The sequence below is a fragment of the Neofelis nebulosa genome, chromosome 7, assembly GCF_028018385.1.
Source record: "Neofelis nebulosa isolate mNeoNeb1 chromosome 7, mNeoNeb1.pri, whole genome shotgun sequence".
Lineage (NCBI taxonomy): Eukaryota > Metazoa > Chordata > Mammalia > Carnivora > Felidae > Neofelis > Neofelis nebulosa.
Window position 1 is genome coordinate 62,924,528 of NC_080788.1, and position 15,326 is coordinate 62,939,853.

At 51.7% G+C, this 15,326-nt stretch overlaps 2 protein-coding genes across 2 annotated transcripts in view; one reads left to right on the top strand and one right to left on the bottom strand.

Moving 5' to 3' along the window:
- Positions 1-14,121, bottom strand: SPINT1 (serine peptidase inhibitor, Kunitz type 1). The gene is made up of 13 exons (XM_058740556.1): positions 13,990-14,121; positions 13,497-13,602; positions 13,004-13,450; positions 12,251-12,790; positions 3,789-3,916; positions 3,422-3,560; positions 3,155-3,325; positions 2,945-2,971; positions 2,496-2,621; positions 2,329-2,379; positions 1,474-1,644; positions 1,238-1,285; positions 1-875 (listed from the first exon to the last, which is right to left on the bottom strand). The coding sequence occupies exons 1-13, from the start codon at positions 14,119-14,121 to the stop codon at positions 652-654; spliced, it is 2,310 nt and encodes a 769-aa protein (XP_058596539.1). The 3' UTR covers positions 1-651.
- Positions 13,450-15,326, top strand: part of PPP1R14D (protein phosphatase 1 regulatory inhibitor subunit 14D) — a 27,308-nt gene continuing 25,431 nt past the window's right edge. Inside the window, exon 1 of the mRNA XM_058738166.1 lies at positions 13,450-13,804. The gene's annotated coding sequence lies outside the window, so the exon portion shown is untranslated. The remainder of the gene's footprint in view (positions 13,805-15,326) is intronic.

Sequence of the window (15,326 nt, forward strand, 5' to 3'; positions counted from 1 at the left end):
TCACAGAACCAACTATTTTATTACACTGTGGGTGGACTGGGGCCTGTGGAGGGCAGGGGGATGGGTGGGGTGTGATGCCTGAGAGCCCTGGGGCATGTGGGGAGGATACAGAACATCAGGCTCTGCAGGGTGCACTCTTCGGGGCAGGGAAGAGGCAGCCCCTTCCCACTCCTCTCACCCATCCCCATGGCATTAAATAAACAAAAAGGAACTCTATACAGCACAAAATATACAGGGAGGTCCTACCCCCCAGCCCTCAACTGTGCATAGTGACAGGGCCAGGTCTGAAGGGCAGGGCTGGGACCTCCAGCTTCTGACATTGCAGCTTTGAACAGGAAACAAAACTCCAACTTCTTTGAAATCCCAGGCAGACAGGTCCATCTGTGTGTGGGACTCTGGGTTCAAAGGTTTTCTGCTCCTCCCAGGCCCTGGAGCTTTCTCAGGAACCAGAGGCCTAAGCTTAGCTGAGACATATCCCAGAGGGGCTGGAGCCTGGCCTCAGGAGTGGGCCTGGGAAACAGGCTAGAGCGGTCTGGCCCCAAAGTCTTCCCCAGCTCAGGCTTCCATCTTGGCACAAAGGAAGCAGGGCCAGGTGAGAGCTGGAAAGCGTCTGCGAGAGTTCTAGAGTGAAAGGCCAAGGTAGCCCCAGGCTCAGAGGGGCCGGGTTGTGTGGTTATAGACCAGGTGCTCCGTGTCCTCTGTGGTCGAGACTGTGGAGCTGGCAGGGGTAGGGGGTTGGGGGTGGCAGTGGTGGTGGTGGTGGTGGTGTCTGTGGAAGCCCTTTCTCTGGTTCTTGAAGAAGCAGTAACCCAGTATGGTGAGCACCACCACGATGCAGGTGGCCAGGAGTACTGCAATGGCCACCTCCACGGAGCCTGGGGGGAAAAAGAGGCCTAATGGAGAAGCTCCTGGGGCCTGCTCAGCTCTGATGCCCAACCTCCCACTCTGTGCAGAGGGGACCAAGTCAAATGGATGCCAGGTGTAGAAAGACCTCCAGCGTACGAGCAGCTGGGCTCCATTAGGAGCTCAAGGAAAGGCCTGGGACTCTGACGGCAAACATAGGACACGCGCTTTCCGGTGCCTCCCTCCTCTGCCCATGGCAGGTATCACTACTGACTGTAGCTCTCGGTCCCTTGAGCCAACCTCAGGATCCTTCTGAACACAGGTTTAGGGGATCACATGGAGTTGATCCTTGAGATGATACCTACTCACTGGTGAGAGGGCAGACGGGGCTTACCTGCATTAGGAATGGGGTTTTCCTGCTGCAGATCAAAAACATCCTTCTCTACAAAATAATGAGGAGAGAGACAAATCAGTACTAAAGGCTCTGAGACTCAGTTGCTCCTCGGTGCCCCAGACGGCCCACTGCCATCCTCCCCCACCCCCACTGCAGCACTCTGCTGATGCGCTGAGTGCTCTAGCTCAGCCTTTCCCCTCCCCATCTTCCGTCCCCTCCCCCACTGCCCAGCTCACTGGAGATGCCACGACAGGACTCGAGACATTGCTGCTCCTCCTCAAAATTGTTCTTGTTGCCATAACAACCACCATAGGTGAAGCGGGCACAGCGTTCACTTAAGGGGTTGTAGTACCAGCGTGGGATGTTCTCCAGGCAGAGGCCTGTGTCTGGCAGGTCCACACAGTGCCCTGGGGGGGTAAGGAATGGGCCAAAGGATGAGTGAGTCCATGGGGGGCCACCCTGCCACCTCCACCAGGCTCCACCTCCTGACCAACCTCATGCTGAGGAAGGCTGAGAGTCAGTGAGGGCCTCCGGGGCCCCAGAAACACACATATCCTGGACAACACTCTTAGGCACAGAAATACCCCACATGGACTCATGTAACCGTTTTTTTCAATTTTCTTTCAGCTTTTCCGATTGTGTCAAGATCTCGGTTTTCTCTCCAGCACTGGATGGTCTATCTTTTTAACAAAGAAGGCTCAGGGTCTGACCCTGGCAGGCAAATGTCTAGTGGAAATTAATTAATGTTGTTTTATTATAGTTATGGTAATAGTTAATATCAATCTGTAGCACGTAACAGTGGCTTCCCATGTACGCTACTGATGTGAAACTTCCTTTAACACATTAAGGTAGAAATGTATTTGATTTATAGGAAAAGTGGTAAGTAAATAACACCTCAGTGATATGCGGGCATGGTGGTAAGAGGAGAACCGATGCATGAGAAGCGTGAGGCCGAAGAGAGCCTAGGAGCCCGCCAGGTTTCTACCCGCAACCTGGCACACACAGCAGGCCCCTTTGGCATCCTGGAGGGGTGAATAAGGATGGCAGTGCCAGCCTCTCTCCTGACCCAGGGTACCTGAGGAGGACCTCACCTTTGTCACTGGGGAAATGGATGTTCTGGAGCTCCTCGAAGCCACTGGTGTCTGCAAAGATGAAAGATCAGAGGCCCAGGCCAAACAAGGGTCGTGCAGGGGTGCAGGATGAATGGCCAGGCCCTCCCCCTCCGTTGTCCACCGCCCCTCCCTCTCCCAGGCCTCACATTTTTCACAGGTGGCCTCATCAGAGGCGTCGGGGCAGTCGGGAGTGTCGTCACACTCCAGGAAGCGGTCGATGCAGCAGCCATTGCTGCAGCGGAACTCGGTGGGGTGACAGGTGCCAGAGCACACTGGGTGGGGCGGGATGGTGTTGAGGGTGAGGTCAGGCTCCAGCAGAGGTCACCAAGTACCAGAATCCATCATCTACCTGGCCTTCTCTACCCCAGCAGAGCATTGTGACATGTCCCCTGCTCCCCTTCTAGCACCCCCCACCCGAACCCTCCTACACACAAACTGGGGAGCTCCTGATAGGGTGCTGGGTTGTAGTGGGTGGGGTGCCTGTGGTCCTTCCATATCCTACGAGGGCAGGAATGGGTTGGGCAAAGGAGTTCAGACAGGGGCAAAGACATGACCTGGCAGGGGTGAGGGGAAGAGAGAAAGGAGCAAAGCCCACCTGGACGGTGCCTGTCCATTGAGGGGCCTGGGAGAGAGAAAACAGACAAGTGAGAGGAGTCAGGGCCAGGTCCCAGCAGGGATGAGCTGATTGGGGGTAGGGGGGTGGGGGCTGGGAATGCAGGATTCCCAAGCCCACTGTCTTGACGATGGAGAGACCACATACCCTGGGGGAAAGTCAGGGTCCCCAAGCTACCTGGTAAAGGCCCACCTTGCACATCCCGGCAGGCTAGCTTGCACTCTTCTTCCCGAAGGTAGTTGTTCTTATTGCCCAAGCAACCTCCATAAATGAAACTCTTGCAAATCTGTTCCGTGGGGTCGTAGTACCAGCGGGGGAAGGAACCGCGGCAGCGGCCCACCTTGTTGGATGCAAGGCAATATTCTGGGGGAGGGGAGGAAAGCTTGTGAGGGGGCCCTGTGGGGCCCCATCATCAGAGGGGGCCGGCTCCAGGTACTGCCTCCCTGTCCCCTCCCTTACCTTCTGTCTGCTTGGCAGACAACACAGTAACTGTGACATTGGCCGTGCTCTCTGGCTGGTCTGAGTCGGCCACTGTCAGCTGGAACAGGTAGGTGCCTTCCTTGAGTCCCCAGAGCTTCACCTGGTCCGCCTCATTCTTCTATACACAGGAGTAGCCATCAGGCTGGGACCCCCCGATGTCCCTCAGCTGTCCCAGTCCTCCCAGCCACACCCCCACCTCCATAGGGAGAGCAGAGGAACTTGGTATTAAATGTATCCTCAGCTTCTATCCACCCCAACCATCTGGAACCTCAGGCTGGCCAATGGTCCTGGAAAGGGAACCCTGGAGAGCTGAGGTGGGGGTCAGGGAGCCAGCCTAGTGTCTCACCTCTACTCTGACATCTGTGTCACCCTGCAGTAGGGACCAATCTGTGTTCTCCACACCCTTCAGCACCAGCGGTTCCTGGGGCTGCACCTTCAAGTCTATGCCTGCCCAGGTCTTGGGGATCCGGGACCCTGAAGGGGAAGGTAAGGTAAGATCAATTCTCACTGAATGGGCCAGAGCTCTCCTGAAGTGGGGAGCAATACGGGCCACACCTAAACCAACCTAGGACTCAGCAGCCTGCATGGGGTACAGGCAAGAGCTCACAACTAAATCATCATCTTGCTCTCTATTTAGATAGTCTTTGTTACACTGAAGATATTTTTAATGTTGTAAAACCTACTTTTGAAGAAAAGTTCTGAACAGCATGTGTCATTTGATCCCATTTAGGGGAAAAATATATATAGGAGAGGAGCTTATTCTCATTTTCTTTTTATTTATTTAAGTTTACTTATTTGGAGAGACAGTGAGAGTGCACACACATGCATGGGGGAGGGGCAGAGAGCATCCCAAGCAGACTCCTTGCTGTCAGTGCAAGAGCCTGAATTGGGGCTTCATCCCATGAACCATGACTCGGGCTCATGACCTGAGTCGAAATCAAGAGTCGGACTCTTAACTGACTGAGCCACCCTGGTGCCCCTATTTATTTTATTTTATTTTAAGTAGGCTTCATACCCAGTGCAGAGCCCAACATGGGGCTTGGACTCAGGATGCTGAGATCAAGAGTCAGACACTTAATTGGCTGAGCCACCTAGGTGTGCCCTCCCCCATTTTCTATAATACGCAAGTACTTGTGCTAATTGCTTTAAAAAATTAAAGTAACACTATTTTTGAAAAGCCAAATAAGTAAATGTGTAATTAACACTATTACCCCTCATTCTGCTCTTCTGGATTGCTGCTGAGAAGCCCATCCTGGTAGAACCGTAAGCACAGAGTCCCTGGGCAGCAACGTGGCAAGACTTGGTGTCCTAGAGTATGTAGCCACAGGAGGAGGGTGCCTCTGCCACCTCAGACAGACTCTGCCTCCCATTATAAGGGGTCTTGAGGGAATCACACCCTCCCTCAACCTGACAATGCCTGTGCCTGAGGCTTCCTCCGGTCTCAAGTTAGGGACTGGAGAGAAATAAGCACAAAGCAGAATTCCTGTCTGTGGCAGGTTGAAACGGGTAGACCCAGAAAATATGGTTGTGTCTAATCTCCAGAATTTTTGAATGTGACCTTAACTGGAAAAAGAGTGTTAGGAGAAGTAATGAAGCTAAGCATCTCCCTATGAGATCATTCTGGATTAGTTGGGTAGGCCCCATCCAATGATATATTGTCTTTATAAAAGACAGAAGAGGAGAAAACAGAAAGAAGGAAGGCCAAGTGAAGACAGGCAGAAACTGGAGTGTGATGTAGCCACAAGCCAAGGACTGACTGCCTGGCGCCACCAGGAGCTGGAAAGGGCAAGGAAGGATTCTCCCTTAGGGTCTTCAGAGGGAGTATGGCCCTGGCAACACCTGGATTTTGGACTTTTGGCCTCCAGAACTGTAAGACAGTAAATTTCTGTTGTTTTGAATCACCCAATTTGTAGTAATTTGTTTCAGCAGCCATAGGAAATTACACACTGCGATGGAGGGGATTCCAGGCAGATAAGACCCAACACCAGGAAGCAACTTGGGAGAAGAGACCCAACAAGATGAAGCAATATGTGGTGCGTGTACAAGACAAGGAAGTGGGCATACAGAGAAGGGAGAGGTCACAGCAAGTCAGAGGAATAGGGAAGGCTTTCTTGAGAAGGGAGAAAGGACTTTTTTTTTTAACCTTTTTAAAAATTAATTTTATTATTATTATTATTATTTTAAAAGTTTATTTTTAAGAGAGAGTGAGGCAGAGGATCTGAAGCAGGCTCTGTGCTGAGAGTGGACAGCCCAACATGGGGCTTGAACTCATGAACTGTGAGATCATGACCTGAGCCGAAGTCAGATGCTTAACTGACTGAGCCACCCAGGTGCCCCAATTTTATTATTTTTTAATGTGTATTTAATGAGAGAGACAGAGATAGGGTGAGCAGTGAGGGGGTGGGGGGGGGGGTGGGAGGGAAGGGGGGACAGAGGATCCGAAGCAGGCTCTGTGCTGACAGCAGAGAGCCCAATGCAGGGCTCGAACTCAGGAACCACGAGATCATGACCTTAGTTGAAGTCAGATACTTAACTGACTGAGCCACCCGGCACTGCGAGAAAGGATTTTTTAATTCTTTTGTTTTTGTTTTTATTTGGTTGTAGAGAAGCGTGCGGTGTTGTTGATAACAGCAGGAAACATGAGCCAAAGCAAGGAGTTGGGAATTTGCATGGCCAGTCTGGCAGACACTGAAGAGACCAGCCTGGGTGAGACAGACCATAAAGGGCCCTCAATGCAGGGCCAGAGCATGTGGACACAGCAGAAATATATTTAAATATTTAACAACTAGTGGTACAGGAAGGGGACAGACATGGCCATGAGCAGTGGCACAGAGTTCTAGAGACCACAGCTGTACCAGACATTGACCTCCTAGATGTATGATCGAGGTTCAGGAGTCTACAGGGAGGGGCCAAGGGCCCAGGCAGCAGGGGTACTCCTGAGCACAGGGCAGCAGCTATCTATCCCTCTGTTTGGAATAATGTCTAAGGAGAGAGGAGGCCGGTGAGTGGATCAGAGCCACAGTTCAGAATATGTGAAGGGAGTCGTCTGAATTCAAGGGGTAGCTAAAGAAATGGAAGGGAGGATGTGAGAAGCTTTCCGTGTCTGACAGGCATTGGGAACTGAGAAGAGTAGGGCACAGAGAAAAGGGAAACCAGATCTAGAGGGAACCTAGAGTTCGATTATAGAGAAGTTGAACTTGAGCAGGGAAGACCACTGAGGAAGTAACCAGCAAGCAGTGGAAGTGTGCATGGGGACTTCTGACAGGCCAGAGCTGGAGACAGGTATGGAGTTGTCTTTATTAACAAAGCTGCCAATAGTTTATTTTGTGACATAGCAAAGTACCTAAAATTCAAATTTTTGTGTTCATAAATTGGAATACAGCTTCATCTACTCATTTACATATTGTTGACAGCTGCTTTCACCTTACAACAGGAGAGCGGAGCAGCTGGAACAGAGACTATATGGGCCACAAAGTGTAAAATATTTCCTATTTGAACCTTTACAGAAAGTTTACTGACCACGAATCTCCATCACCTACCTTCCTAACCATCCTATCACAGCTGCATTCTTGCCCCTCTCCAGATGAAAAAATTGACATTAGAGAGGTTAAAATTTTTTTTTTTCAACGTTTTTTATTTATTTTTGGGACAGAGAGAGACAGAGCATGAACGGGGGAGGGGCAGAGAGAGAGGGAGACACAGAACCGGAAGCAGGCTCCAGGCTCCGAGCCATCAGCCCAGAGCCTGACGCGGGGCTCGAACTCACGGATCGTGAGATCGTGACCTGGCTGAAGTCGGACGCTTAACCGACTGCGCCACCCAGGCGCCCCACATTAGAGAGGTTAAATAACCTGCCCAGGGTCACTCATTTTCTGAACAGCAGAGCAGGGATCTGAACTCTGGTCTATCTGACTCCATAGCTCATGGTCTTTATAAAACACCATGCTGCAGTCCACTCACCTACTCAGAGGAGTGATTTTGATTGCTTTTCATTATCTTAGGGTTGTTTTTGACTTAGGTAATACATATATATTATATAAAATTCAAAAAGTACAAAAGACTTGGGGCACCTGTACGGCTCAGTTGGTGGAGCATGAGACTTGATTTCGGGGTTGTAAGTTTGGTTGGGTGTAGAATTACTTAAAAAATAAAATCTTGAGGGGCACCTGGGTAGCTCAGTCGGTTAAGCAGCCGACTTCGGCTCAGGTCATGATCCCGCGTTCCGTGAGTTCAAGCCCCGCGTCGGGCTCTGTGCTGACAGCTCGGAGCCTGGAGCCTGCTTCCCATTCTGTGTCTCCCTCTCTCTGCCCCTCTCCTGCTCATACTCTGTCTCTCTCAAAAATAAATAGACATTAAAAAATTTTTTTTCTTTATTTTTTTATTTTTATTTATTTTTTTAAATTTATTTTTTTAAATAATTTTTTATATTTTATATATAATATATATTATATATATATAAATATATTTTTTTAATAATTTTTAATAATTTTTTAATTTATTTATTTAAAATTATTTTTAATTTTTTCTTTAAATAAAATTTTGAGGCACCTAGGTGGCTCAACTGGTTAAGTGTCTGACCTCACCTCAGGCCATGATCTCATGGCTCATGAGTTTGAGCTCCACGTTGGGCTCCATGCTGATGGCGTGGAGCCTGCTTGGGATTCTCTGTCTCCCTCTCTCTCTCTGCCCCTCCCCACTCTCTATCTCTCTCTGAAAATTAAAAAAAGAAAAAAAAAGTTAAAAATAAATAAAACCAAAAACCTTACTACTGCCCCACTCCCCCTGAAACAAGTACAAAAGAGTAGTATTAAGTCTTGTCCTTTCTTAACCTTTTCCCCTTAACCTCCCAGGGTCCTCTCACTAGAGGCAACCATTCTATTTTATATGTGCGTGTGTGACTATCAAGAGACAGTATTGAATTTATAAGAATGCAAGTTCTTCTTCCTGTTTTTCTCACAATGTATTTTGGAAATCCTTCCATAGCAACATGGAGTTTCCCCCTTTCTTGGCTGCACAGTACTCATGTGAATGCATCATAACTTACAACTTATTTAACCAGTACACCAGTCTCCTCTTGACTTAGATTCTTTCTTTTCTTCTTCCTTCCCTACTAAAAACCAAACCATATTGCCTCAGGGCTTATTATTATTATTATTATTATTATTATTATTACTATTATTATTAAAACAGCACTGCCATATACAATTATAGGATGTGTTGACAGACATTGAGATTGTTTCCAATTCTTTGCTGTTATAAACAGCGCTACAAGGAGTAATTGGCTGGTAAGTGGGTTTACACACATATAAGTATAGCCACAAGATGAATTCCTACGAGTGGAACTGTGTTGAGGATTATGTGCATTTACAAGTTTGTATTTTTTTTTTTAGTATTTATTTATTTATTTATTTATTTAAGTAATCTCTTCACCCAATGTGGAGCCTGAACTCAACACCGATATCAAGAGTTGCATGATCCCCCGACTGAGCCAGCCAGGCGCCCTCATTTACAGTTGTTTGTTTGTTTGTTTGTTTGTTTTATTTTATTTTTGGGACAGAGAGAGACAGAGCATGAACGGGGGAGGGGCAGAGAGAGAGGGAGACACAGAATCGGAAACAGGCTCCAGGCTCCGAGCCATCAGCCCAGAGCCTGACGCGGGGCTCGAACTCACGGACCGCGAGATCGTGACCTGGCTGAAGTCGGACGCTTAACCGACTGCGCCACCCAGGCGCCCCCCCCCCCCATTTACAGTTTTGATGGACATTGCCAAACTGTCCTCCACCGAGGCTCTACAGACGGTTATGTCAAGCGTAAGTGAGTTGAAAGGAAGAAGAGAAGGTAAGAGATAAGAGCAGCTGGTAGGAGGCTGAGTCACAGAGATTCCTCTTTGATGAGGCAGAGAAAGCGAGCCACTGGGGGACTCGCAGAGGGGAGGGGAGACCCAACGGGCGAAGACCAGGACAAACAGTGACGGCAAAGGGATGGGAGGAGAGAGCTTCCACAAACATGTCAGATGCAGGTGCAGAGGCCTAGAAGGAGGAGAAAAGGAGGACCTGGGTTGCAAGGGTTGAGAGGAAATAAAACCGGAAGAGCAGGAAAGAAAAGTGCCTGTCTGGGACGAACTGTACCTAGGGGGCTTGGCTGGCATTCAGTAGAGGGTCCAATAGGGGCAGGTCCTGAGGTGACCTCTGAGAGACAAAGCCATGGAGGCAGTGAGCTGGGGGGCGCCCATGCCTCTCTCCTTGCATTTTTCAGAAAGTAATCAGCTGAAGACAAGACTACTTGGGAGTCTACCTACCTGGCAGATAGGCTAGCCCCACCAGCCCCCAGGGTGGAAGTGGACAGCAGAGTGATGCACCTTGGGCCAAACCAGCAACATCCACCCAGCCCCAGGCCCCAGGAGCAAGGGGCAGATGCCCCACCCTACCACTCCCTACTTCCCACCCTCAAGAGAGCAAAGGGCCAGAGTGGCAATAAAGGAAGCCCTTCCCCAGCTGCCAGGCCTCAGGACATCTCCAGGAAACAGACTCCACCTCCTAAGCCACTCTTCCAACAGAAAGAGGGGGAGGGCAAGTAAGGGGAGAGAAGGAAGGAGCAGGGTATTCGGGAGGCCACAAGAATCTAGACTAGATTGGCCACAAACAGGGAAAGGGGAACAAGCCAACCCACCCTGATTTCTATACCCAATGAGTGAATCAAGTGAATCAAAGGTTTAAATGCCCTGAACACCTAGGTGCCCACCTTGCCTGCCTTGGTCCACCCTAGCCTCCAAGATGACTTTATCCTGCTCTTTCCCATCTCCAACCTCTAGCCAGGCTCAGCTGAGAACAGACTCCTTGATACCAAACAGCTCCCCCCAACCCCCAAAGCACTGCAGCACCCTTAAAATGGCCTGGAGCTCGCACTCAGTTCACGCCCTACCCAGCTCCCTAAATAACCCAGGAAATCCCCACTCCACCCTGTGTTGTGCCAAACAAGCCAGCCAGGGTAGGGGCATTTCCAAATGAGGAAGGCTGGTCGCAAGACCCTGTGGCCCCATCCACCTCATCTCCCCGACCAGACCCCAGAGTTTCAGGTGCTGGCCCTGGAGTAGAACTCCCATGGACTCTCTGTCAGATCAGGAAGGCACAAGCAGCTCAGGTCAATTAGAGTCATCACCACCTACACTCTCTGCTACTTCCTTGTGGAACAGGCTCAGGCCCTGGCCCAGTGGGACTCAGGTGGCCCAGCCTGCCCCAGAGATGGTGCCTACTCTCCCCCCTCCCCCACCCAGAATCCCCACCCCATCTCTCCTCAGAGACCCAAGAGAGCTACTGGAAGAAGGAGGGGGAGAAGAGTGGGTCCCTAACGTGAGAGAGAGTTTGGCCCAGGAAAAAGCTGGAAAGTCCCTTTTCCTCTTTCCAGAATTGAGACCACCCCCAGATTGAGTACCAGCCCAGTCCTGGCCCCTGAGCTCCCAGTCTCTGGTTCTATTATCTGCTGGGCTATCATGGGTCAGAGTGCTAGGTTTCTACCAAAAACGTGGTCTTGTGTGAAAATCAGCATAGAACTTTTGGAGATCCTGCCTGGATTGAGTCCCACGTCTCCGATTTATGGGCAGTGCTATCCTGGGCAAATTATTATTATTATTATTATTATTATTATTTAATTAATTTATTGTCAAATTGGTTTCCATACAACACCCAGTGCTCATCCCAACAGGTGCCCTCCTCAATGCTGGGAAAATTATTTAACATGGGAGTCGGTTTCCTAATCTAAAAAGTGGGATGACAACTAATAGCACCCTTTTCAGAAGTGGTTATCATGAGGCCTAAGTCAGAGTCTAAGTGGCACAGCAATCAGTAAACTATAAAGTGCTAACAGAGGTTATCAGTTGTGACCCATCCCTGCCCTGGAGCCCCACCTGGCCAGAACATCAGACAGAGAAAATGGGGAACGAAGGTCTCTGGAGGGGCCCCAATCCCAGCTGACTGCTCAGTCCCAGCAAGGAGGAGGAGGAGCCCCCACTTTGCCCTTATCCGTGGAAGTAAACAAGGTGAGCAGACCTTGTAGCTTGGCTATCAAATCCTAAGCTGGGAGAGCCCTGCCTGGCTCACCCGCGTACACACACACCTGCCTGGACAGCTGACATCCCTCCCCTACCAGGTATACATACCAGTGGGCTGACTCACTCAGCAACCCTGCTCACCCCCACCCAGAGCCTCTGGCTACTGTGCCCACAACACCACCCCTTCCTCTTTTGGGTCAACCTCAGACTGGGCTTGTTCTTTAGCATCTGGGGTCTTGGAGTTGTCCCCATACCACCAAAAGGCCAATAGGTGGGAAGAGGGGGTGCAGAGAGATGCTAACCAGTCCCAAGCCCAGCAGTAGAGAAGCAGACTATCCTTCCCCAGGCTCACTTGACAGGGCCTCAAGGCACCTAGCACAGTGCTTGGCCGGGGGTGTCTAGCTGGTCACCAGGTGGCCTCCAGACGACTCACTCCCTGACTTAGCATATGAGGGCCAGCAATCGGGAATCCGGGAATCCGGAGGAGCTGCCTCCTCTCTCACAAACACACATCCCAGAGCACCAGCCCACTCAACATCCTGAATTAGGGAGCCAGAGTCTGGATTTTAGGATGTCACCCCTCCCCACTCTAGTAGCCTGTCCTGTGTTTACTGTTTATACTGCCCACTTCTAAGGAGGAGTCAGGGCTGAATGGGACTGTCCTCCTCACTCTTTCTGATGCTCGCCTCCCCCAGGATTCCATTACCAGTCCCTTTTCTGAGACTCCCCACATCCATCCAACCGGGTCCCCTCGTACTTACCTCCAAAGCCCTGGGTCCGAAGCTCGCGGTAGGAGCGGTAAACCTCCCGCGTGAGGTAGTTGATGAAGCCCTCCCTGGGTGCGAACTTGCACACGAAGTTCTGCTCGTAGAGGCAGTTCATTAGGAAGCAAGCGGCAATGGCGTCCTCCCCGCCGTCGGGCTGCAGCTCCACCAGCGCCAGGTTGCAGTTCTGGGTGGTGCAGCAGGCGCGCACGCAGTCCCAGCCGCGGCGCACGGTCGGGGAGCCCAGGAAGGTGGCCCCGTTGCCGACCGAGGCCTCGGTGTCGAGCACGAAGGCAGGCACCCCGGCGGTAAAGCGGTCCAGGCAGGCGCCTCCCGCGGGCAGGCCGGGGGGCGCGGGCGGCGGCCCGGCCTCGGTGCCCAAGAGATCGAGGGCGCACAGGAGCCACACGGTGACTGCTGGGACGCTGGCCTGGGAGAGGCGGGCACGGGCCATCATCCTTCCCGGGGCCGTTGCCCTCCTCCCCACGGGGGTCACCTTCACTGTGCGGCCCTCTGGGCTCCGAGGGTGCTTGAGACCTGAAAGAGGGGAGGAGACGGAGGAGGAGACACATCGGATCAGCCGGAGACTTCCAGGGAGGCGGGCAGGCCAGGAGGAAGTCGAGAAGAGGGCTGGGGAGCACCCCAGGCCCCGGGAGTGAGGAAGGGTACGCGGGCCCAGCCCTCCCACTCCCACTCCAGTGACCCGGCCGCTCTCGCACCCCCAGATGGACGGCTAAGGAGCTCACGTACCCGGGCACACGCAGCAGCGCAGAACAAAGGGCCACACATGCTCCGAGCCCGCTCCGTCCCCGCCTCGCGCTCCGGGGCCCGGGTTACCTGCGCAGGTGAGTGGGGTGGGGCTGCCCCTGCCGAGGTTCCGGTCCCGGCTTCCTGCGCGGCTCGGGCCCCCGCTTCCGCCCCGGTGCCGGGTGCACTGAGGCTCGGCCACTTCCTCCCCGGGTTTCTGGTGAAACTGAGTCAGTGCGGCCGGGGCGGGGCGGACATTAACCCCAGCGCCGCCGGCCCCGCCTACTGCCGTTGGGCCGCCACCTGACCGCCCTGCCCCGCCGCGCTCCGCCACCGCCACCCCATGTCTCCGGACCCCTTCCCCGCGGACTGCTCCCGGCACCGTCTCTGGGTCCCGGCCCCGGGCGGCGCCCCTCGACGCTGCTCTACGTAGGCTCCGCCGAGGCCAGCCTCACGGCAGGGCCCCGCACCCCAGAAGTGCAGCCGGTTCTCTGGCCTGGACGCCGCAGCGGAGTTGTCCATTCGGGGGTCCAGCACTCCCGCCTCCCTTTCCGGTCGGGGCCAGCATTCCCAGCTCCTGGCCTGAGGCGCTTGAGAAGGAGCTGGGGGAGGAGAAATGGGGCAAAGCCCGACGCCAACAGCAAACGATCTTGCCGCCGTCGTCAGCCCTCGGGAAATCATTTTCATCTCGTGGCGGGAAGAGATCCCAGAAGCTGTGGGGCTGCACCTTTGGTAACTGGAATCCCGGATGCCTGCCAGGGTCACCGCCCTTGCCAGCTCCGGGAAGCCCTCCTTTCTGCCAGAGTGAGCAGTTGAGGCGATTTCCTCCTTCCAGGTTTCCCTGCTAGACCTGCAGTGGTTCCATTTTGTTTGAGGCCCTCCCTTGTACTGAGGTTTACATTCAGGTCTCTTTCAGAGCTGAGTCCCTGTTAGCTCTCATTGGTCTGCCGCCTCCTTCCCTGGAGTATAGGGTCCCTCTTCTCTCCCACTAAGAGGGTGCTCCTGGTCAAGAGCTGGTCGTCCTCTTCCAGTAGAATGCCATCCTTGGAAGCTAGAAGCTCCAGCTCACCAAAGTAATTGAGATAATGACCTTCACAGATCTGTGGGTTCCTTGAAACCATGAGTGAAGAACTCCTCTTAAAGACCATTCTTACAGAGCAAGATTGGCCTTGTTAATGCTCTCCCCAAAAAGAGATTCCACACCTTCTCATGATGATCTAACAAATCCCGCCCAGTGAGAACGTTCTTCCTAATTTCTCATCTAGAGCAGCTTTACCTACTAGGTCCTGTAGCCACCCTTTGATCATTTTCCTGGATGACCTGCAACACTCCTCAACTGCCTACATTATGAGTGTTAGGGGTGGGAATCTGGGGTCTGTCCCCCTCTGGATTTTCTGCTTTTTTTCTCATTGCCCCTCGCACACTGGTGGACACAGGACAATGATATTATGCTGAGAATGCAGCAAAAGATTGTGCAGTTACTGGGGAAAAAAGGTTTTGTTGTGAGCATATTTCTGCCTCCCCCAATACCTTATACATACAAGAATCCTAACACAGGAGACTATGACCTTATAGTGACGTGACATAACCATAGATTTATCATTACATCCATCTACACCATTACAAAAATCTGTATTTATCAAGCACTGACAATGCCCAAATGCTGTTTTTAAGTACTTGCCACACGTTGCCCTATATACTGAAAACAAACCAAGAAAGTAGGTACTATTTTTATCCCCATTTTACAGGTGGACAGGCTCAGACAGGTAATGTAGCAGGTAGCAGAGGGAGGATCAGAGTCTAGGCAGACCAATTCCATTGCTTTAGCGCCTAAACCCTGGGCTTTACTACACTTGCAACTCTGACTTCAGCTGGACCTTCCACCCTGCCCACAGATTTAGCTCGCCAGAAACAAAAACTCATTTTCACGTGGTGGGCAGCCCCCTTTAGTTAAGATGCTGGCACAACTTGACATAATTGCTAATGCTCACAGCTACTCTGAGAATAGTTTCCACTCTGCAGAGAAGTTCACTAACTCCATTGAGCTCACAGTGAAGAGTGGGAGGCAGGGCTGGATAGGGCTTGAGTATGGGACTTTAGACTCAGGCTTCTGGGTTTAACTCTCACCTGCCACTTACTATCTGTGTGGCCTTTGGCAAGTTATTTAGCCTCTCTGTGCCTTGGTCTCCTTGTGTATGAAGTGGGGCCTCATAGGTTATTATGAAGATTAAATGAGTTAATGCAGATAAAACATTTGATACCATGAGTGCCCAAAAGTAACAGAGCTAGAATTTTATTCCAAGTCTCTCTGCCGTCAAAAACTACA